We start from the raw sequence: 21,683 nt of genomic DNA, 5'->3' as shown, positions 1-21,683 counted from the left end.
TTCAGTTTTCTAATTCGATTTTTCATTGAAGTTTTGACCAAAACAGAAAGTTTGGGAGTCCTTTTTCACATAAATATTCATGGACAAACTCCACCCTGTTATATGACCCGCTCTAGTGGCAGCTGAAAAATTTTGAAATTTCAATGAAAAATGTCATCAACATTTTGAATTTCAATAGGGAAAAAATGGGAATATATTTTTCAACTAACTATGTTCTATAAAGTGGGGAGGAAAAGCCAGCCGGACTGGAAGGGGATAGACTTAGCTAACCTGGAAGGGTGCCACCCCTACTGATCTTATGAGGTTAAACACCATTAATTGGGAAAAACAGTTGGGATAAGGGAAAGCAGGAAATTCGAGTGCCCCTCTGCACTCACCCAAAGCTGTCAAGCATAAAAGATAACCACAAAGGAATCAAACCTCAGCAATAATAAAGGCAATAATCACTGAGATCTGTCAGCAGCTGGTTCCAAGGAGGACACAGCCCTAGAGACTTAGTCTCTCCTGCTCTCTCTCTCTCTCTCTTTTTACAACCTGAACTTGAGTGGCAGCTCCATATTGCTAACCAGTTTAATTATTAGCACGAGTGAGCTGAAGTCTCAGCCTTGCTTTTCAAAAAGCTATTCGGGATCAATACTGAGCCTTGACAGAGTTAATATTACCAGGTTCCATTTGCGGGTGCTATTTACGGAAGCTCCTGATTTGCACACACAGAGCAGCCAGCCAACAGGGAAGCGAAGGGTAGCTGTCTTATCTTATGAGACAGTTAGATGTGGGGAAGAGCTAGCAGGAACTCCAGGTAAGCTGCTACTCCCCGTGCCAGCTGCCAATGTGGCACATCTCCCTGGAAGAACTAATTATTTCAGGACACAGTGTTTTCTTCTTCTACGGCCTTGTCTAGAGTAGGATTTTGGCCATGTTACCCTAGGGAAAAACGGGGCTAGACAAGGCAGCTGTAGTTTTAACACATGTTAGCAGGTCAAGGTCATCAAGAGAACCAGGCCTCCATCTCAACCAGCTCAGCACATGTCAAAGAATACACGGCCCTGGTCACGCTAGACTTGTGGTTAGCACATGTGAGCTAAAACATGCCAACATGCCTTCTAGCCTAGCCCAGGCAAGGGCTCACAGCAGAATGTCAATGTGCACAGTGAACTCTTAATGTGCAGTAGCAGGATCCACATGGACAGTTCTGTGCAGTGAGCTAGTGTGCCAGAGATTTACACCCCCGCTTGCTTCATACTAAGGGTACGTCTGTACCCATAGCGTTCGATGTATCGGGGATCGATTGATCGCATCTCGTCTGGACGCGATCAGTCGATCCGCTAATCGACGCCCGTACTCCACCTCGGCAGGAGGAGTAAGCGGAGTTGATGGGGGAGCCGCCGCAGTCAACTCGCCGCCGTGAGGACAGCCAGGCAAGTCGAACTAAGATACTACGCTATTTGCGTAGCTGAAGTTGCGTATTTTAGTTCAAAACCCTCCCACCCCCCAGTGTAGACCAGCCCTTAGTAACAGACAAGGCCTAAGAGTAGAAGGATGAGCTTGTAATTAAGGCATTTGGCTCAGACTCAGGAGATCTGGCTTCAGTTTATCACTGTGTGACCTTGAGCGTGACCCTTAATTTCTCTGGGCCTCAGGGTCCCATCTGTAAACAATATTTGTAAATGCAGTTGATGATACTGCCTTTCTCCCACCTGTTGCTTGTCCCATCTATTTAGAGTGCACCCCTTCGGGGGAGGGACTGAGTCTTCCTAGGTGTTCGTACGGTGTCTAGCAATCATCTCATTGGCCCTGATCTTCTCTGGACTCTCGAGGTGCTACGGGAAGACAAATAATCAATACGCTGGGCCTTTTTCTTCGTTCCATTTTTATGCATTTAATCATCTTATTTATTTGATTTTATGTTTTTAAACACCACCACATATAAGGTCTATTGTGTTGTTGCATTTTTTTGCACACTGCATATTTCACCCCATTTGGCAAAGAGCATATAATATCCTCCCCCCCAACCCCCCAATTCCTGCATGTTGTTCCATTTCTTCCCCACTAGCATATCAGGGTGAGCTGTCCCAGCAGAGACCTCCAGTGGTGATACCCATGGGACGTGCTGCTGCTGCTGCTGACACCCATCTGACGATGCCTATAGTGTACTTTTGGCTTTGGCTGTTTTTCTGTTCTAGTCTAGTCTAGTCTATGCAGTTTCTTATACTGCTTAGATATTAGGAACCAAATCCTCAGCTGGATTAAATCAGTGTAGCCCCTGCTGAGTAGCTGGCCCTACATTTTCAAGTGTTTAATGGTATTGGGTGCCTCTGTTTGAGGGACTTGCAGAGGATCTCAACACCTTTGAGGGAGACCTTGATTTTTCAGGAAGTGATAAACTAAAAACTAGGCACCTTTTAAGACGTTTGGGCACCTGAATTTGCAGGCAGCAAATTTCAAAAGCGCCTTCGGTGCCTAACTCTTATTTATTTCAATGGGAGGCGGGTGCAGAGCTGCTTTTTGAAAATTCATGTAGACGTCTGTCTGCATTCCAGGTGCCTAACTACCACTGGTCCGTTGTCCAGAGCAAGAATTTCAGCTAACCCTTACCTCAAAACCCAACAGGGAATGACGGTGGCACAGGGGTTGTGTTGACACCCTGTGGGTTGAACAGGGTAAATTCCATCTCCTCCAACCCGTGCATAGCTCCCACTGATTGAGGCTTCATGCAGAGAGGGTGGATTTCACTCTAAGAGACAAAGGAACACAGTTTGATAGCTGCAGCCAAAATTCGGGGCTATTGGACCTGGAAAGCTTTTGTATGCTTGCTAATCATCCTCCTTTTAGAGGCAGAAAGTGCAAAAGAATCTCTGCAAATACTTAAACACCCTGATTCTGGATTATCTCTGATTAGTGAAAAGGAAGGTGAAGTATCTCAGGAGTCCAGGAATGCTGGTCTGTGATTATTTGATAATCGATCCTTATTGTTTCCAGCTGAGGTTTATCTATCTCACTTTCTCATGGTGGTCTCCCCTTAGCCCCTTATAAGTTAGATCCCTCTAATAACAGTTGCTACACTTCCCCGAGAGGCAGTCTGAGCTTTTGGGGGGAAATGTACAGGTTCCCAATTACATTTTAGGGTTGGGCTTGTTTCCCCCTTCCCCCCCCAAAAAACCAGTGTTTTTAACTCCCGTGCTTTCAATAGCCTTGTTTGTAATCCTCAGGGGTAGGTGTGGGAGGATAGCCAGGTAGTATGAGAAAGGGCTGAAAGCCAGGACTTCTGGGGGTTTTCTCACCTCGGCCACTGCTTATGTGAAAGTCAGCACATCTCTTATCTTCTTCTGTGTCAGTTCAAATAGTTATAGTGATACCTTCTCTATACTGATGATGTGAGACTCCCTGCCCCTGACACACGGCTTACTCCTGGGTAAAGTTATGATATGGTGCTCATCACACTAAAACCTGATGTGCCTACATACAAATTCACCACTCAGCCCCCAAACCTGGCTAGAAGAGGCTAAGAGAAATGACCTCTGAATGCCTAAATGTAACCCCCAGACCTGTGTGTGTTGTGTGTCCTTGCTGTGTCTGACACAGAGGGGATATGACTCGGTTGCAGCCCACAGCTCCAAGGAATGGCTCTCCAGCTCAAGTTGTCATGACACTTGCTGTTTAGAGCTGGAAGTCCATGGTTCTATAGCTGGCCTTGGCCAAGGTGGTGGCCGTTCCATAAATACAATTCCTGTTCTCACCTCTCGTGCCAAAAGTCATCACGGCAAGCTCTTTGGGGCAGAGATGAGCCATTGTGGACTGTAATGGGTGATTCCCATCTGTGGCACTCTACAAATAGCAAACAATTTATGTAGCTAGGAGAGCCATGTGGGTTTTCAATAGACTAAATCCCTTTCACGTGGCTGGCTGCGGTTGCCCATGTTAGCCGCCTGCTGCTTTCGGATCTCTGTTTTTAAAAACCCTTCTCTTTCCTCTCCCTCCTCTTGCAGGGTGTGCATTTGTGAAATACTCCTCGCATGCAGAGGCCCAAGCAGCCATCAACGCCTTGCATGGCAGCCAGACAATGCCGGTGAGTAGCAGGCTAATGGAGGAGAACGCCTTGTGGGTCTATTCTGCCCACGCTGCCCAGAGGCCTGATGAAGGGGTGAGGGGAGGAAGGGCTGATGATTTATTAGTGCTTTCTGAATCTTCTTCCAGGAAAAATGGATAGCAGCTGAGGCGTGTGGGGCCTCAGGTTTGTTTAGCTACTCAATTAAAAGGCCAGGGTGGCACTGTATCGTTTCACATCCGTGTGAGCTGAAGAGGCACAGTGTCCCGTGACCAGTAATGATAGAGTTTTGATTGTCTGCAAAGACACACAGTCACAAATGCTGTACCAGCTGGGCCAGATTTATCCTTGGGGTAACCCCACTGGTTGCACAGGGATGATTCAGGCTTGTTGCCAGTGTCTAAATGCTTTTTCTTTGCCAAGGAATAACGGTCTATATGGGAACAATGAGGAACCTTTTTGGTGTTCAGCAGAGAAAAGCACACAAATATGATGGAAGCAGAATTTAGAGCCAAGCAGTACTGTGATTTGCACCTCCGTGCAACCACCGAAAAGTGCAAAATGCAGTTCTTATCCTCATCTGTACAGCTTAGAATTAAAAAAGCTGTGAAGATATTTAGAGAGTCTTCCTGGCCATCAACCTCAGCTCATTCCATTTGGACAAATGCCTGGTAGGGTTGAGGTTCAAGCCTGATATTTGGGGAAAATTTGGAAGGCTTATTTTGCTCGTTCTCTCTCTCTCTCTCTCTCTCTCACACACACACACACACTCACACACATCTGCCTTACACAGAGGAGGATGCACAATTTAGTAACCTTAGGGAGAGATAATGTGTCCTAACATTTTTTGCTTTATTGTTATTGGTTTGTGACTTTTATTATACTACAAGGATAAAAAAGTATATTGACAAATTGGAAAGGGTTCAGGAAAGAGCGACAAGAATGATTTGAGGTCTAGAAAACCTGCCTTAGAATAAGAGTCTTGAAAAGCTCGATCTCTTTTGTCTATCCAAGAGAATGTTAAGAAGTGGCTGGATCATGGTCTACAAGTATCTACGAGGAGAGAAGATTTTAGATAGTAGAGAGCTCTTCCGTGTAGTAGACAAAGGCAGAACAAGATCCGATAGCTGGAGGCTGAAGCTCGACAACTTCAGAAAAGAAATTAAGTGCACATTTTTAACAGTGAGGGTAATTAATCATTGGAACAACTTGGCCAGGGATGTGGTGGATTCTCCATCATTTGAAGTCTTTAAATCAAGATTGGCCGTCTCTTTCTAAAAGCCCTGCTATAGCTCAACCAAAAGTTATGGGCTTGATGAAAGAACCACTGGATGAAATTCTCTGATCTGTGTTATGCAGAAGGTCAGACTAGTTGATCATAATGGCCCCTTCTGGCCTTAAAATCTACGAATCTCTCAAGATAGCACTCCCCCACCCCAGTCAGGGATCAGGGCCTCACCGGGCTCGGAATTGTACAGACATGTAGCAAAGAGGCAGTCCCCAAGGGATTTACAATCTTTGTTAAAGACAAGATGCGAGAGGTGGGCGGGGGGAACCACAGGTGAGGGCTGGGGGAAAGGAGGAGGGTGAAGTAAGGGTAATACGAACAAGTTGTCATGTAGACGAGCTGTGCACAAAATATAGTTCACCACCAGTCCAGCTGTTATCCTGCCATCTTCCTTTTTCCTCACCGTCCCTCACCACTCAGATCTATCTCCTGTGCATTGGGGTCAGAATTTGCACTGAATTGCTCCTCTGCCACTCCAGTGAATCAGCTGAGTTTCTCAGGGTGAAGGGCAGTGCAGAATTTGGACCGTTGCCTCAATCGTTTTTCCTGTTCGCTTATACCGGATGGTTATTACCATTTCTGTTAACTACTGGTGCCTGAAATATCCTTGAATAACCAAACCTGTGGCTACGTAGAAGGCTTCATAACTTTAGCTTGACCATGTACAATGCCTTGCATCCACAAGGACTCCAAAGTGCTTTGTAAGTCCCACAAGCAAACGCACAATCCCACAGGACCAAGCCTACAAGCAACCTCAGCACCCATCCATTTCAATTGAGTTGAAGGACACTCAGTGTCTTTCAGGATTGGGCCATAGAGAGAGAGCGAATACAGCCACCTCAGGGGTAGAACGTAGCAGCTGTTGAACAGCACACAGCAATACTACACTGACAAATTGGACAGGAAGTGGAGACGTATACTGCAACCTCTTGAAAGGGGAGGAAAAATGAGCATTTATTATTTGTATGGCATTTATTATTTGTATGGGAGTGAGGATAATGTGGTTTTCAGGCAAATGAGACCATCAAGGGTTCGATCCTGGCCCCATTGTAGTCCATGGGAGTTTTGCCATTGATTTCAGTGGATGCAGGATTTCACCCCACTAAGCTTAGTCAGAATGAGATGGGTAACACAATGAGAAAGGAAAGCGGACCGCGGGGGAAGGTGAACAGAGAGCAAAGGGTCAGCAGAAAGCATTCCTGGGAGAACGATATGGATCAAAGACCAGATCCCCTGCTGGTGTTAATGAGCATAGATCCCTTGGAGACAGCTCATCTGTTTTCTTGCTGTGTCCTGTTTTTTCTCTGAATCTTTCTTTTGAGGTAGGAAGCAAGGAACGATACATTTCCAAATGACCAGACTGCAATTTGACCAGCGCCACAGAACTATCACTCCTGCTCTTACCAAAGGTGCAGAATAGTCATTAATGACCCAAACGGCTAGAGCCTTGGGCCTTGTTCTTTGCGAGAGCAGTGCCAATGAAACTAATCAGCTGCGTAATGGCTGCAGGTCCAGTTGTGACACTCTGCTCGGGACACTCAGAACCATCAGCCTCTGTGCTACCCCTCTGCCTCAGCACCATTAGCACTAGGCCAGCTTGTCCGGCTGCAATGCCAACTCAAAGTTGTCCCTGTGGTTCAGCCAGTTTAAATGGCTCTTGCCTCATCCTCGTGTACAACCAACGGCGCATCCATCATCATTCTTGTCAGGTCTCGAGCCATTCATTCTTGCAGCAGGCTCCTGTTTCTCCACAGCTGCCAGGATTATTGCTCTGCTGTGACTTCCTGTTCACACAACATATGCTACCAAATAGTTTCAAAAAGCAACTTCCTTTTGTGAAAGTTTTTTTTTAAAACCCTTTCCTCGGATAGATGCCTGGCTGCCATTCATCACACACCCTGTACCTCTGCAAGAATTTGTTTTCTTCCTTAGAGAGACCAGCAACAGTGCAAGCAATGGTGGTACAAAAGAGCCATTCTTTGTTCCAAAGCAGCTGATCGGGGCATTACTGCCCGTAAGTCCTTTGCTTCTGTATTAGGTCAACTGTTTCATCCACAGCTGTTGACTGATGGTGTTTTTACGGCCTCTTTTACCTTAGTATCTAAGCACCTCACAATCTTTTCCTGAGTTTATTTTACTGACTCTAAATCCTTTCATTCTATATGAGGCCAACAGTTTCATCCACATTTCTCTGTCTGTGGTACTTATATGGCCCCCTTTAGCCTGGGTTCCATGGCTCCTGTCACTCTGTCCTTTCCTGGTTCTCCTCCTACCTCTCTGCTTGCTCCCTCAGCATCCCTTCAGAGGATGTACAGAGAACAAGTGACATGCTCAAGGTCACACAGTTAGTTTGTTTTTTACTATACTATTAAAACCAGAGTGTCTAGGAGCCCCAGTCACAGCCTCATTGTGCTAGGTGCTGTACAAAGACAGAACAAAAAGACAGTCCCTGCCCCAAGGAGCTTAGAAGGAGAGAAAACATTGGCTTTTCAGCTACACTTTGAGGAAAGTGTCTCCTCTCCACAGAAGCAGTCAACTTTTCCTGGCAAAGCTGACAATGGAATTGTTTAAAGCTTGAAAACTTTTGAGTTTGGGGGGGTGTTGACAGAGTCATTTTTTTTCTGCTGAAAATAAAAGCAGTTTTCAACCAGCTTTAGTCAGCACCCTGTCTTCCTCCAGATCCTTTCTCAATATCCCCTCTCTCCCAGGAAGGCAATGGGAAATTCCCAGTTGCTTATGACTAGCTTGACAGCCAGTTGAGACTTCTGCAATGGGTTTTATTTACTTGAGTTTTTTAAACAACCAGAAAAGTATTGATTCAGCACCATCAGCCATGTGTCCTATTGCTCTTTACCCCAGCCATGACCCTGAAAATTCTGAGGTCTTCCTAGCTTTTACTGAATTTAATAGCCCAGAGAAGCAGCTGTTTTGCTGCCTGCACTCAACGTGGAAATTCTCTCTTCAGGCTGGAACAGATTTTGTCGTTCACTAGATTGGTGGGACGAAAACTCTGGATCGGATCACATAGGTCACTGGATCGGAGTTACTAAAATATTTATTAGTGTAACAAACAAATTCATGCCGCACCTGGGGCCATCCTGGTTGTCATGCTCCTGCAGTCAGTAGCCACCTGGCACTTGATGGTCAGAGTGGCGATAAAACTCAGATCCCCACTCCCAAGCACAGGTCCCTACCATGTAAACTCCTGGAGACGCTGCATTAACATGCCGGAGCTGATGACACACAGCTGAGTGATTCTGCATCCAACCAGTAGAGGGCAGTGATACCAAAAAATACTAACCTGTAAGCTACAGTATTAGTACTATTGTTTTTATTATTATTATTATTATTATTATTATTATACATTCCTATAGTGCAGATAACCTGTACAGTATCAGATGCTTCTACAGAACCAGACTAACACGGCTACCCCTCTGATACTTCCTTTACAGTGTGATGGGGAGGAGAGGGGGACAGACAGCTGTGGTCATTCCACCATAGCATAGCAGAGGAACATTCAGCCAAGTTCGGGATGGGGGTAAATGCAGAGACAGACTACAGGAGAGGTGGAAGGAAAGTGGGAGGAGATGGGCAAGTAGAGGGAGGAGAGGAAACAAGCTACTGTGGTCCTGATGAAGTTGTATCTTGCGCAACTCGCATGCACAGCGGTGGGGAAGCTACTTTTATTGTGCCAAAGTGCTGGGTAGGCAGAAGCTCCCCAGGAGGAGGAGCGTGGTGGCTGCGGTGAGCAGAGGCCCACAATGCCATACATCAGCTGAGGTATTTTTAACAATTATTTTGATATAAACAGCTCTGAACTTGAGAAGCTCCATGTAAATGGGAAGCAGTGGGGCTTGTAATTAGGTTTGTGTACACTTTCATAAATTGCTGGGAAACATCAAAGCCGTGATAGAAGGCTGTGGTGCACTTTATTTCTTTCTTCTGTTCTTCTGTTAATTGAACGGTTGATGTGTGGATAGGAAGTGCTGGCTTCATGGAGTACTATTTACAGACCCGCTGACAGCTGCACTGTGAAAATTAACAGGAACAGAGCAGCCTCTGTCACAGCTTTTCCCATAAGGGACTTACTTCAAATTGGATCATTTCTTTCATAGGAGAAACTTTCCTTGTCTCTTCCCTCCCCAGCCCCCCCCCTCCACACACACACACACACACACACACTCCACTTCTCATTGCGGGATCCTGGCAGCTACCTGGTTTTTAATTTTTTTAAAGGCAGTTGTGTCATTTTCTGCAAAGTTGGGGAGCATTTGACCCAAACCCAAATCCTGCCATATTCCAGTCATGCCAGGAAGACTCACCTGTGGGAAGTCAGCAGAGCTCCTCACTTGAGTAGGTTTGGCAGGTGTAAGTCCCAAGTGCATGCAGCCTCAAGGGATGTGGCCTGCTCCTTTAGATGCCGAGAGATGTTCTGACTTCAGTGGGAGCAGGGTTGGATTCACCCTAGCAGATTCCTTCTCCACAACCAGGCTCCAATGGTTTCTACTGACTGTTTGTATTGCGGTAGCCACAAGAGGCCTCAGCTAAGCTGCTCCCTCTTTGTGCTGGGCACTGGGTAGACACCATAAAAGAGAGTCCCTGTCCCCTAAGCTTACAGGCTAAAAGGCAAGACATAGCATGTAGGTGAAACAAACAGGTGGGCGGGAGGATGGCAGTGAGAACAGCATGGTTTGACCTAGAGGAACATTGTGCACAATTCACAGACGTAATAAGCCAATCGATAGAAATGGTCACAGCAGCTGCACACCCTAGCCCCAGCAGAGAAGAGTTAACTCAAGGACCCTTGAATGTCTAAAATATTAAGGTTAACAACACAGTGAGGGTGATTAGAAAGAAATCATGGCATTAACAAGAGACAAGTTGAATGGCACCACCCTTCCACCCCCTTGCCTTCCAGTGCTTATGTGCATATGTCATCTCTCTGGATTGCAAGCTCTTCAGGGCTGGCATCTTGTCGTTACCCCTGTCAGTAGAGGACTTAGTGGGCTGCTGGTGCCGGATGAGTAAATCATCAGCATCATCAAGTGTTTCAAGGGAACCATTTGCACTTCATATTCTTTGCTGAATGCCAACAGTGGGCTTGACACTGTGCTGTCCCAAAGAGCTTGGGGCTAAATCCACAAAGGGACTTAGGTGCGTCAGAATTCAGCATCATAGCCCCTTGCAGCTTGTGGAATCCACAGCTCTGAGTGAGGCACCTAAGAATGGGAGCCGCAAAAGCCAGCGTGCAGAGAGGGGAGCCACCTAAGCTAGTCAATGGGAGATGCTGAAGACAGGGGTGAGGCCTCAGCCCCACCTCTCTCCAGGAGTGAGGCACCTATCTCCAGTTGGGATTCTCAGCCAGGAATTGTGGGTAGGCACCTAAGCCATTTTTTTGCAAGAAAGGTGGTAGCACATGCCTAACTCCAAACAAAAAGGGAGAGAGAAGGAGGTGGGCCTCGTACCCTTTAGTCCAGTGGTTAGGGTACTTACCCGTGCATGTAGGAGACCCTGGTTCAATTCTCCTCTGTATCTGATGTAAAGAAGGGATTTGAACTTGGATTTCCCATCTCTCAGTAGTTGACCAAGCCACTGGACTATTGGGTATTTGGGAGGAGTTGGTCTCATTCTCTCACTCTCAAACTCCTGAGAAATCTTTCCCAATTGAAGTTTTGTCGAAACTGATATGTTCCCACAAAAAGTTTCCGTTTTGAAGAATCGGCATTTTCCTACAATAGCATTTGGTCGAAAATCCCATCCAAAGACTCATGTGTTCCCCAGTCTCTGTTTGCTATCAAAAGTTACCACAACCTAAAACTTAGGGGTCAGTTTTTCCTCAGTCACCAGGTCCCCCAAGAGAGGATACACCTTCAGAGTTTGGCCCACCCCACTCCTGCCACCACCACCACTTGTTTCACTTCCTTAGCCAGAGGTTCCAGTAGCCCCCGGCAATAATATCCCTTATGTCCTGCAATAAAATAAAATAAAATCCCAGGGCAACGTTCCCTTCCTTCCCCATTGTTTCATAAATGAACTAATAAATCAGATGTTTCCAGGCCCCGGAATAGAATGCCAGGCAGCCCGGCTGCCTGACAGGGGGTATGAATCATACCGGCACCGAAGATGGCCTTTTGGGGCCGAAGCACTCAACTGAGCTGCATTTCCTCTCTAGTCACATCTCTGTAGCAGTGCAGGCATCTGGCAGGACAGCTAAGAGGCCCAGGGGAGTTGATAGGCTTCAGTTGCCGTCTTTCTCTCTCTTTCTTCCCTTCAAACTGTTCTGCGCTGCAGAATTCATTACCTCCAAATGGGCTAAGAGGGATAAGCGATAGTGAGCCTCACATCTTTGCTTTAGACAAAAGGAGCTAATTGGCGCTATAATGTCCTTTTATGGCTCCAAAGGGAGGAAGGAACTAAATCAACAACAGGAGGAGGTGGCCGGGGGGTTGGGGAAGAAAGACGCGGCAGCGGAACGTTGTAGAGGTCTCAATGCCATCAGAAGCATCCCCCACAGGGTATTCCACGCTCAACGCCTGTCTCTTTTGGATGAAATTAGAACCTAGGAGGCCTAAAATAATTTCCAAGCACTGACCTTTCCTGAGGGACCACAGCCATTTATAAACCTATGGTCCTGGAGACAAACATTCCCTCTCTCACAGGGGGATTTCTAGCCCAATAGAGGGAATTCCATTGGATAACACAGAGATCCTGTATTAAGAACACCTTCTTCCTGTAGAAGAGGAGGAATTACAGTCCCAGGACTGGATCTTTATCACTTTGATGGTTTTCTTTTCCTTTCTTGCACCTCTTTCTCACTAGGATCCTGCTCCAAAGCCCAGTGAAGTCAGTGGGACCTTTCCATGGGCTTTTGACCAGGTTTGAATCACTCGAGATGCTTCCACCTATTTTCCTTGAATCCCTGTCTTCCAGCCAGCTCACCCTTAAAGCACGATATCATCACTGGATGGAACGAAGAAGTTCCCATGAAGTCTCTTCAGGAATGAACGAACCCCTTTCCCATAGCCTACACAGATACTCCTCAGGAATCTGCATGTGTTTACTCATTCCAGAACGGCCTTTAGTTGTAGGTGACTTGATTGGTTTCGGTCAAAGCGGTCAAATGGTGACCAAGATTGTTTTTAAAGGTCAAGATCATAATACCAACTTTCAGATGAGATATTAAGCCGAGACCTTTGCAATTTGTGGTTGTGAAAGATCCCACAGTATTTTTGGCAAAATTAGATTTATTAACCCAGGTGTCCCAGCCAAATGCCAATGAGTAATTACATTCTGGGTTCCTAAAATCCCCTGGCAGTTTCAATCAGATATGATATTCTGCTTCATTTCCTGCCCTAAACTCTTGCATGGTGCTGTGGTGCATGGTTCAACAGTTACCATGTTTCACTCATAGATTCCAAGGCCAGAAGGGACCAGCGTGATTATCTAGTCTGACCTTCTGTATAGCCCAGGCTAGAGACCTGCCCCCAAAATAATTCCTAGAGCAGGTCTTTTAGAAAAACATTCAATCTTGATTTAAAAATTGTCAGTGATGGAGAATCCACCACAACCCTGGGTAAATTGTTCCAGTGGTTAATTACTCTCCCCATTAAAAATGTATGCCTCATTCCCATTGGTTTCAGTCCAAATGGAAGCGGATTCTTTGGCATATAAAGGGCCAGATCCTCAGCTAATATAAATCAGCATCACTCCATTGAAGTAAATGGAGCTACACTTGAGATGGAACGTGCTGTGTAAGTCCAAAGACATTATTATTTAGGCTTTCATAGTGAAATGTGTTAATACAGAATGGATACAGTATCGAAGTGATTTGTAACATGCTTTAATGGGCAGTATATTTCTAACTAAATAATATTATTGCAGTATTCCTTAGCCTGTGCACTATTCCAATTTTAAAACAAGCTATTTAAAAATTGTATATCTCCCTAATTTGCTGGCCCTTCTTTAACTTTTGTTTCTTTTTAAAATCATTCCAGTCTAGTCTACTGAAATTCTTAAACCAAACCATCATTTCGGTATCTGAGCAGAAGTATCATCCCAGGGGTAGGGTGCTGGAGTGATCTAGGGTCTATTCCCAGCTGAGCTTTTGACCTGCTGTTTACGTTTAGACAATTCACTTCTCCTATCAGTGACTATGTCCCTTCCCATTTTTTGTCCATCTCGCCTATTTAGATTGTACGTCAGGGACTGTCTCTACTATGTGTTTGTACCATGCCTAGTGCAAAGGGTCCTGATCTTAGCTGGGTCTCCCATAAAATAAATAATTGAGCTGCTCATGAAAAATGGTTTTTTCACAGTAACAAGGTTTATTTTCAGACAATATCCATTTTCCAAAAAAAAAGTTCATTGAAAAAATAAAACCTTAAAAAAAAAACCCTAACAAAAAGAAAAAATGTTTGGGGGTTTTCAGTTTTTCTATGAAAACCCAATAAAATTAAATGAAAACCTTTTTTTTTCTTTTTTGTCAAAATTTTTCATGGAAAAAAATACATTTTGACCATTACTAAACAATAACAATCACCTTCCAGTAGCACATGAAGCAATGGGAATAGCTCTGGCGTGTGTGAATTTATTATAAATAGATTGAACCACAAAATCCAGCTCTGGATTGGGATCCAGCCTTTCCCACAGTGTTGAGTTATTTGGACCTGGGGTTTTGATTCGGGGGCCTTTTCTAATATGTGAGGTATGTATCTACTTATTCCTTGTTAAAATCAGGTGCAGTTTCTCCACTAATTAATACTTCAGTTACCCTGCAGGAAGCAATTACTTTAGCTCAGAGTGATACCAACTCACAAGTGTGTGGGGGAGTAAGACCTAAATCAAGCATCTACTCCAAATAAATTACAACTCAGGAGACCTGTAGATGGAAGTACCTGCAGCTACTATCTCTGCTTAGACATTCCCTTACCAAGGGAGTAGCATTATCAAAGGCCTCTGTCGCTCAAGCGCTGGATGAATGTCTCCTATCTCCTTCCGTCTCTGTCACCCACGGCTTGAGCGTGTCTAAACTGGCTCTCAGGACTCTAAAGTTAAATCGCTCCTTGTGGCTGCCTTCCCACTCATCTTTCAGATGAGACATGAAATTGAAGCCCTGAGTATGAAAAAAACATGGCATCTTTCACAAGAGCAGGGTAGTTCATCCTGATGTCCTGGCCTAATTCCAGCTTGTGTAATTACATTCTGCCTATCTAACGTTCCCTGTCCTCTGCAAGGTCTAATTGGGTACACTGTTCTTTTTCACTTCCTGTCCTAAACTTCAAGGATACCCAAGTTTCTTTACAAACTGGGGCCAGATCCTCAGCTGATGTTATACAGCAGCCTTGATTTCAGTGGAGCTACACAGATTTACATCAGCCGATGTAGCTCTGTTTTCAGTCTTGGCAACCAGCTTCTCCCATTGATGCTCAGTGCCTAACTTCAGCCATGCTGATTTGGAAATATTGCCCTTCATGGCTTGCCCAAGGGCACCTATCCAAATCAGTTTCACAGCTGGGAATAAAACTGCAGGCCAAGATTTTCAAACTTGGGCACCTAAATTCATATTGTGGCAACTAAATAAGTAGCCTGATTTTCAAAAGTGCTGAACACCCAGCAGTTTCCACTGACGTAGGTGCCTCGATATGGACACACGGCTGCGATTTCAAAAGGACCCTAATTGAACTTGGGCACCTAAATCTCTTGGACACATTTAAATCCCAGCCTCGCAGACTAACTTTCAGCAGCCAAAAACTTTTGACTCCCCAGCCCTTGATCTACCCAGTGAGCTGACCCCACTCATACAGATATAGGCCCCAATTCGGCAAAGCGCTATCACCCATGCTTAACTCCGATGGGGCCACTCAGATAATTAACATTAAGCATGTGCTTAAATGCTTTGCTGAATCAGGGCTGTAATTCATGAGTTTATAAAATAATCTAAATATTACTAGGGCGAGTTGCCTCACTGAGCCCAGAGGTCCTAATACTTATAGGCTCCACTAAATATATATATATACGGCATTGTACTTCTCAGTGACATAATTTATCAAGACTTTTTCATTGAAAATTGTGCTAGAAGACATAGGTTTACCTGGGGTAGTACAGTATTATTTAGTCTTCTGTAAAGTTTATGCTTAATTTGTGTATACGCTCCATTTGAAGGGCCATAACTAATGGGAAGCACTCCAGACATCCAGGGAAAAGATTTGTTTTCGTGCCCTTTTAATGAAATATCAATGGATGGATATTTTATTTTTAGTTGAATATGAAATTTCACAAGCGACCTGTCAAGCACCCGTTTTCAAGTATGACTTTATTTCACACGTCAAGACAGGCTGGGAAATTAGTTTTTTCCCACAGAGGACTCTGATTAGGGATTACAAAGTGAGTGTAGTGGAGGGGTATTTTTACCTCCATTTTTTCTTTCCCTCAGAGCGCCAGGCTGCAGAATGTCTGCCGGTGCTGACTAAGGGGAGTAATATATTACCAGCTGCACCAGAGGAACAAACAAGGATAGTCATGTTAAGTAGACTTGCCAGCCTAGGAGCGAATGGGAAATAATATCTACCTCTTATATAGTGCTTCTCGGCAGTAGATCTCATAGCACTTAATAAAGGAGGTCAGGAAGAAAGGAGATCAGCTCCAATTTTAGCCAGGTTGTTGCAAAGGAATTATATGGCACTGCCTCGTGTTCATTAAGGGCCTGATTCAAAACCAGTGGAAGTCAGTGACTTCCATGAGATTTGGATGAGGCCCACATGTGGTCCTTCGTGGTCCAACATTCTCCTCTCCGAACGGCACTAGGACGCACCTATAATAATGCTTTGTGTGGAATAATCAGACAGGGAGATGAGGAGGTCAGGCTAGATCTTCATCATGGTCCTTCTGGCTTTAAAAGCAATGAATCCATGAGATGGAGACATAAATAACCCTTCTCCATCCAAGGTGTGCAGCAGCTTTCACCCATGGATCTCAAAGCACTTTTCACAGATTAGTGATTTAAGCCTCATAACACCCTGTGGGCTCAGGAAGTACTGAGGGGGCCCAATCCCATGGAGTCCAATGGGAGCCTGTCCGTAGATAACAGTAGGCAGGGGGCCAATTCTATTATCCTCATTTTGCAGAAGACTAAGGCCAGATTCTCAGCTGGTAGCTACACCAGTTTACACCAACTCGGGTTTTAACTGCCTTGGGAAGTGATATATATTTCACACGAACGCCCTACATAATTCCCCACCCATGTCCATTGGGAATCTGGCCCATTTAATCATAGAATCACTTGAGAATCACCTGTTCTGTTCATTCCCTCTGGGGCACCTGGCATTGGCAACTGTCAGAAGACAGAATATTGGGCTAGATGGACCTTTGGTCTGACCCAGTAGGGCCATTCTTATGTTCTTATGTTCTTAAGATTAGGGTTGGAAGAGACCTCAGGAGATCATCTAGTCCAACCCTCTGCTCAGAGCAGGACCAACCCCAACTAAATCAATGGCCTTTAATTTAATGACCTTCATGATCCCACATGATGAATTAGTGGCAGATGCTGGAGATGAAGTGTGGTCTTATGCTTAGTGTATAAGCCTGTAATTTAGAATAGCTGCGTTCAGTTCCTGACTCTGCCACACATAAACTGTAGGTGGTCCAGTTATTCTGGGCCTCAGTTCCTTAGCTATAAAATGGAGATAACAACAGTGACTCTCAGTTCTCTCTCTGTCTTGTTGGGGTCTTTTTTAATGTAAACTCTGAAGGGCAGGGGCTGTCTCTTGCTGGTGCACGTACAGCATCTAGCGCACTGGGGTGCTGATGTCATTTGAGGCTTCTAAGCACTACTTGTAATACTGCTACTAATAATGTCACCCAGGAATCCAGACTTCCAGGCCTTTGCTCTAACCACTTGTCCAACACCCTCCCTTTCACACAGTAGTCATCTATTACTTGTGACACAGTGGGATCCTTGTGGAAAATTCCCATTGGCATTAATTTTGTTCTTCTGAGGATTAAAGGCAAAATCTAGCTGTGGTGGAGGAAAACATCTGCCAACTAACCATCCGTTGCTGTCAAGGTCTTACCTGCCTTGGCAAGCCTTAGATATGTCAGATGAAGGCCTCATTTTTCCGCGCCAGCCACATCAATTCACAACGACACTCAGTTCTCAGAATTAACAGAATTCTAAATGTCTGAATAAACAGAGGTGTAGATGCCAAGTTACTCTGTGTTGCAAATGAAGCAACAACCATGGAGGATAAGTCTCCTTTACATTGCATGGCATTTTTTCCTGATAATCCTCAGATTAAAGCCCTGCTTGATTCCACCACTATGTTTGTTCAGCACTGCATGTGAAGAGTTGCACCAGTTGCAGTGCACAGCGATCAATTTGATTGGTCCTATAAAACCAACTGTACTGCATATTGGTGAGCGCCATCTACTGGCACTTTATCTGTTAACTATATTTGCATATATACTGTATATATTTGCATATATACAGACATCTCTGTTTTATAAAGCAATCTTGTAACATGCTTCTTCTGTTTGGCGGCAGCCAGTAGACGTCCTTCTTCCTCCTCCTTCAAAATTTGGATAACATTTGCTATACCAAATCCCCCACTATTTGTAGATTGGGGTATTTCTACCTCTGTATTATGGTAGTACCTAAAACACAGTGAGACAGTCCCAAAGGCTGAACAGACAAGACAAGCAAAGGACTGGAGGTGGGGGAAAAAGGTGTCCGGAGAGGTGAAGTGACTTGCTCAAGGTCTCATCCTGGCTTCTGCTTCTTCCCAGCTTAGTACCCTCTCCACTAGACCACTCTGCATCTTTGAAACACCTCCCAGGAGATGACAATAATTCCCTTTACTCAGCTTCAAAATCTTGTGTCCTTTAAACTGTGTTCCTCCTTGGCTAACCCAGCTCTGCCGTGTTAGGCTTCAAAGCTGCACTGAGCCACCCAGTCTACCCTGGCCCAAAGCCTCTCTCCAGCACGGCTGCAAATAGGTTCAGATCATTAGATCCAGGTTACCAAACAGCCTCTTGGATCAGGGTTAATTAAATGAGTGTTGAAATCTAATTAAGGACCGGTCTGGGCGATAATTAGCAGGAAATGTATGCATTAAAATATTCATTTGTCGATGAGCTGCAATTAAGAATGTGATTTGGGGAAGGATCAATAGCTACCTCATGTGATTAAAAAAAAATGAGAAGTTGCCCAGCCTTGAGCAGAAACCCTGGTGAATGTGGATTTTATTCCACTTTGCTCTCTTAATAACTCCTGGATCCCACTCTACATCCTTGAATAGGGCATTCATCTCTCCCTCCCTTTGTTTTGCTAAGCCATTTGTTTCACTCCCTTGTTCTTCACCACATTGTTCAAGCGGGTTATAGATTTATTAGAAAGAGGGAGAGAGAGAGAGTGACAGGTCAAAAAGAAAGATTCCTCACCAATGAAAATCGCTTCCTGTGCTGCTAATCCAGGGGAACATCGCTCATTGTGTGGCCTCAGACTGTTTCTTTACCAAGTTAATTCCTCAGCTCTTTATTCCTTACGAGGATCTGCAGAAGGTGCTGCATATGCATATGCTGGGACTCCTACAGACTTATCTATTATTGTTATTATTAATTTATTTGTATTATCGTCGTGCCCAGGAGTCATAGACCAGGACCCTGTGGTGCTAGGCATTGTATGTGCATTAAAGTATTTTATTAAGATATTCCTAACTAGCAGCAAAGCACTCTGCCTTCAATGGAATGGATATTATTCCCCAATTGAGGGGGAGGGGCGGAATGAGAGCCAGTTAATTATACTCCCCGTCTCCGTAAGGGTGCATCTATACTGGAACAATTAGTGCCCATGTTGCAGCAATAGCCAGCAACAGTGCAACTGTTCTGGTGCTAAACTGAGGCCACAGCGTGGCTCCCACTGGAGCGGTTCAGACATTTCTGGATGGAATGGTTTTCTCTGGCTAAAGACTGATTTGACAAAACTGACCTTTCCATGGGAATGGGTCCATTCGGATGGAAACTGGGCAGGTGGCCCATGGAGACCTGCCTGGTTTCCTGACAGCTCACCCGCCTTCCCAGGCTCCCAGGCTGGCTCAGCAGCAGCTGGGCTCTCCAAACAGAAGGCTGTCCAGGCTGCCAAACGGCCTGACTACTTGGACAGCTGGCTCCCCAGTTACCTGGGCTGCCTGACTCCTTGGAAAAATTCTGCTTTGCTTTGCCCATAACTGGATTTTTTTAACCTTTCTTTCCCACCAAACATCCCAAGCCAGGATGAATATTTTTTCAAACTTTTCCATGGGAGGGAAATGGGACCACCTGGGCATCTGCAGCAATGCTGTGTTGCTAGTGGAGACAGGGGCCCGAGCAGGTTGGCAGTGCTGCTACCATGGACATCGCTGCAGATTGCTGGCTGTTGCTGGACTAATAGTACCAAGGCTCAAGTGTCAAGGTCAATGAAAGCCAGGCTCTTGTCCCACTGAGCCTAAGACACAAGAGTGAGTGAGAGGGAGACCCGTGCACCTTGTCCCATTTCACAGCTGATTGCTACCTACCAGTCACCTGCTAGGGTGATCTGGGTTTCCTCATTTGGATAGAAGATCAAGGCCTTAGAAGTGAGAAGAAAACATAGTTCCATCAAGGGAGCAAGTGGAAGAAAGTCTAGCTGCATGATTAGTTTGAGTTTGCATGTGTTAAAAAGGCATATTAATTACCAGCTGTAGTTATGACTCATATATTACATGTGCTTACCAGAAAATCCCATATGTTAACCGCACTGTGGTTCTGTTACAATGTGCATGAAAAATATCAATGTGCCTACCATGTCCTCTCTCCTAAGTGGGAAATAAGCCCAACTAGGTGAGATTTTCCAAAGTGCTCAGAGTTGGTTTATCTCTGCTCTTACTGAAAACTTCCCCTGGGGTCAGCGGGAGCACATAAAAAAAGCACCTCTGAGTGTTTTGGAAAATCCCTACCCAACAACAATCAAGTCAATGTGTCTTCAATTTGAATCCAAGTGGGTTCAAAGTTTGGCACAAAGAGTTTGCCCATCCCTAATTATTTCATTTCCACTGTCATTAGAGCATGCCATCTGTGCCAGCTTACACAAAAGGGCAGTGATCTTGTTTTCCTTGCTGAGAAATTCCAGTGCTCCAAATGAGTAGAGCTTTCCTAACTGCAGCTAACAAACTCTGCATTCACAGCAGGGCTCATCTCCCCGTGACCGCTCCTGAGGTCACCTCTCAACTTCTTACAGTTCTCGAGATAGAGGAGGAAACTCTGATCCACTTATCTCCACTTTCCCTTCCCTGACTTAGCTGGAGATGCTGCAGGATGCTTAAACATCTTCAGAGTGTGGGGGGCTAAGTTCTGGAGCCAAAGCTGACCAGTGTGTTCTCACCAGACACAAGCGTAAAAATAGTGAGTGCCGGGGAGGCAGGGGTCCCACAGGCAGGATCTGGCAGGGATAGAACTAACCCATTGCACTGTCCAAAAAATAAATCAGGCCAAATGGAGTGCAGAAGTTACTAGCTTGCAGTGCAATGGCACCAGCTCTCAGTTTAAATCCCTAACAGACCAGCAGTTTTGCTAGGTGGAAAAGAACAAGGCCCACCTCTTTGCAGAGAGAATTTAAACCAAAGCAAAGAAAGGAGGAGCTTGGAGAAGAATGAGAGTTGGCCAGATGGCCCACTCACCCCACCCTCGTGGTAGAGATTCCTTTTCCTCTTTGCTGCTGCTCTCTCCAGCCTGCCGCAGGCTGAGAACAGTGTGGAATTTAAAGATCACGGGAGGATGCCCAGGGTTGTCTTCAAAGCCCAATGGAGCCGAATCTCAGCCAGTCTCTGGTATATGTGTGGATGCAGAGTGGTCCCACTGGGCACTAATGGGAAAATACCCCGGTTGTGTTCTCTCTTTTTATTTCCCTACCTCCAGGGGGCCTCCTCGAGCCTGGTGGTGAAGTTTGCAGACACGGACAAGGAGCGTACAATGAGGCGCATGCAGCAAATGGCAGGACAGATGGGCATGTTCAACCCCATGGCTATCCAGTTTGGAGCGTACGGCGCCTACGCACAGGCAGTAAGTATAGGTACTGTTCTCTGCATTTTAAGGAGAATTGCGTTGCCAGACCCCAGCCAGCCGATGGCACAGCACACAGGGAGGAAAGGAAAGGAGGACTGCATGATTCCTTCATTAAACCAGCTCTGCAGAGATATATCAGAGACAAGTCTGAGCCACTAAGCCACTCAGCTTGCTGTAGGCTGGGATATTTCCCGGACAGCACAGAAGGCAAAACAGAGGCTTCCAGTTATGACCAAACCATAGCCACGCATCCAGCCACCACTAAACTACGATCAGTTG

The 21,683-nt window shown here is 45.3% G+C and overlaps 1 protein-coding gene across 11 annotated transcripts in view; it reads left to right on the top strand.

The window, feature by feature from the left end:
- CELF4 (CUGBP Elav-like family member 4) overlaps positions 1–21,683 on the top strand; it is an 860,161-nt gene that overhangs the window by 709,152 nt on the left and 129,326 nt on the right. For all 11 annotated transcript variants that reach the window (XM_045021207.1, XM_045021203.1, XM_045021206.1 and 8 more), the window contains 2 exons: positions 3,987–4,066; positions 21,258–21,401. In XM_045021207.1, the coding sequence (XP_044877142.1) occupies positions 3,987–4,066; positions 21,258–21,401 (224 nt within the window). The remainder of the gene's footprint in view (positions 1–3,986; positions 4,067–21,257; positions 21,402–21,683) is intronic.

Source organism: Mauremys mutica, chromosome 6 (genome assembly GCF_020497125.1).
Source record: "Mauremys mutica isolate MM-2020 ecotype Southern chromosome 6, ASM2049712v1, whole genome shotgun sequence".
Taxonomy (NCBI): Eukaryota; Metazoa; Chordata; order Testudines; family Geoemydidae; genus Mauremys; species Mauremys mutica.
Note: the sequence above shows the minus strand (reverse complement) of the source record. Positions and strands in the feature narration are given on the sequence as shown.